General features: G+C 41.2%; 1 protein-coding gene across 1 annotated transcript; it reads left to right on the forward strand.

Annotated features, from left to right (window-relative positions):
• The first annotated feature begins 322 nt into the window (after positions 1 to 322).
• Positions 323 to 1335, forward strand: OR13D1 (olfactory receptor family 13 subfamily D member 1). Its single transcript, XM_037036154.1, is given in 2 exon segments — positions 323 to 1154; positions 1157 to 1335. Coding segments are annotated over 2 exon segments (939 nt in total). The 5' UTR covers positions 323 to 394.
• The last annotated feature ends 846 nt before the right edge of the window (positions 1336 to 2181 follow it).

Consider the following 2181-nt stretch of genomic DNA (forward strand, 5'->3'; position numbering starts at 1 on the left):
GAAGATAAGTGGTGTGGTACTGAATATATATACTTTAAATTGGATCTAGCTTTATTAGAATTCAGTTATACTTCCAAATATTCATTAATGAAGAGATTCTTACATAGCCACATTTGAAAGTATTCTGTCCCTATATTTTATTTAACTGGAAGCCTGAAACTTTTCAGCACAATTTCCAGCTTCTGCTGTTGCATGAGCCTCAGCAGTGTTGCTCCCTCAGTGCCTGCTCCATCATTAATGAAATCACTTGATATTCCTATTCTTGCTATTCCAGGCTTTGTTCTAAGAATAAAACAAAATAGTGTAAGTGAAAGCCATGCAATACATCTATATTTTAAAAACCAAAATTTCCTATGTCTTGTCCTTTTCTAAACCTCCCAGGTGACATGGACACATGGAGATGGGGAATGACTCAGTAGTGACCAAATTCTTTCTGGTGGGACTCTCCCAATACCCAGAGCTCTGGCTCTTTCTGTTTGCACTCTATCTCATCACGTGTGTGATTATCCTCCTGGGAAATAGCCTCCTCATTATCAGTATCCCAGATTCTCGCCTTCACACTCCTATGTATTTCTTCCTTGGGAACCTCTCATTCTCGGACATCTGCTAAACATCATCGTCCATTCCCCCAATGCTCATCATATTTAAGTCTGAGAGAAAATCCATCTCCTTCATTGGCTGTGCTCTGCAGATGGTTGTCTCTCTTGGTTTGGGCTCCACTGAGTGTATCCTCCTGGCTGTGATGGCCTATGACCAACATGTGGCTATCTGCAACCCACTGAGGTACCCCATCCTCATGAACAGGGTGCTTTATGTGCACATGGCTGCCTGGTCTTGGATCATAGGCTATCTAAACTCCTTAGCACAAACTGTCCTAACAATGGTATTGCCCTTCTGTGGGAATAACATCATCGACCACCTTACCTGTGAGATTCTGGCTCTTCTTAAACTCATATGTGCAGACATCACCATAAATGTGCTTATCATGATAGTGCCAAGTATTGTTTTATTGATAATTCCTCTACTGTTAATTTTTATCTCCTATGTTTTCATCCTCTCTTCCATCCTAAGAATTAATTCTGCTGAAGGGAGAACAAAGGCCTTTTCTACCTGTTCAGCCCACCTGACTATAGTCATCTTATTTTATAGTTCTGCCCCTTTATGTACATGAAGCCCAAGTCAAAGGACACACACGCATCCTATGAAATCATCAGACTGTCTTATGGAGTGGTAACCCTGATGTTGAACCCCATCATTTACAGGCTGAGGAATAAAAAAGTAAAAGAAGCAGAGAAGAAAGTCCTGAGCAGATACCTGCATATTTTGAAACCATAAAAGGTCTTGAGACATGTGATATCCTCAATGTGGGACCAGATCCAATCTGTTGTATTCACAAGTGAAGTCATGAACACAGTCTGCTTGTAAAACAAAACATGGGTCTCCCTTCTTCACAGCACAGAACAATCATGTAAAACCCCCCGAATAGTGTCTTGTCTGAGGTTTCTAACTGTATGTCGTCCACTGGTGCCATATAGGGCACATGGCTTTTCCTCAAGAGGAATCTCTCTACTCTCCTAGATCTCCTTCCTCCTCCCTTTCTCATTTTCCTCTCCTCTCCATTTCCTCCTCCTTCTTGTCCTTTCTTCCATCTACTTCCATCTTCCATCTTCCATCTACTTCCTATCTCTTCCTTGTTTTCCTGGTCTCCCTTTCTCAGTCACTTTGAATTGTACATCTATCATCTTATGGTCCAGCATCCCCTCTTCCAGTAAAAGAATGCATGTTTTTTTCTTTTGATAATTAAACAGTCAGTCCCTGTAGGTCTGTGTAGTACTAGAAGGGGCTGACCCTAACCTCTGGAAATAGTGATAAGTGTAAAACAAAAGCTTAGGCAATTAAAGAAGCAAATCCCTGCAGTAACAATGATTCATTTAGCATGACAAGTGAGTCCTGCCAGGCTAATTAAACTCAACCCAAGGATGTTGTCTCGCTACTGAGAACAGAGGCATTCTTTCTGCTAGAGTTGCTAAACTGGTCAAGTGTAAATTTGGGGCAATCTTTACCAACATGTAGGGAGAGTCTGAGAGACAAAGAGGTATTGAAAGATGGAGGGAAAGTGTGTCTGATCCTGGTATTAACCTCAGACTCACAATTACTCTTTTTAGTTATAGGAGTCAGTAA

The sequence above is a fragment of the Sturnira hondurensis genome, unplaced genomic scaffold, assembly GCF_014824575.4.
Source record: "Sturnira hondurensis isolate 20B ecotype Veracruz unplaced genomic scaffold, ASM1482457v3 Scaffold0022566, whole genome shotgun sequence".
NCBI classification, from domain to species: domain Eukaryota; kingdom Metazoa; phylum Chordata; class Mammalia; order Chiroptera; family Phyllostomidae; genus Sturnira; species Sturnira hondurensis.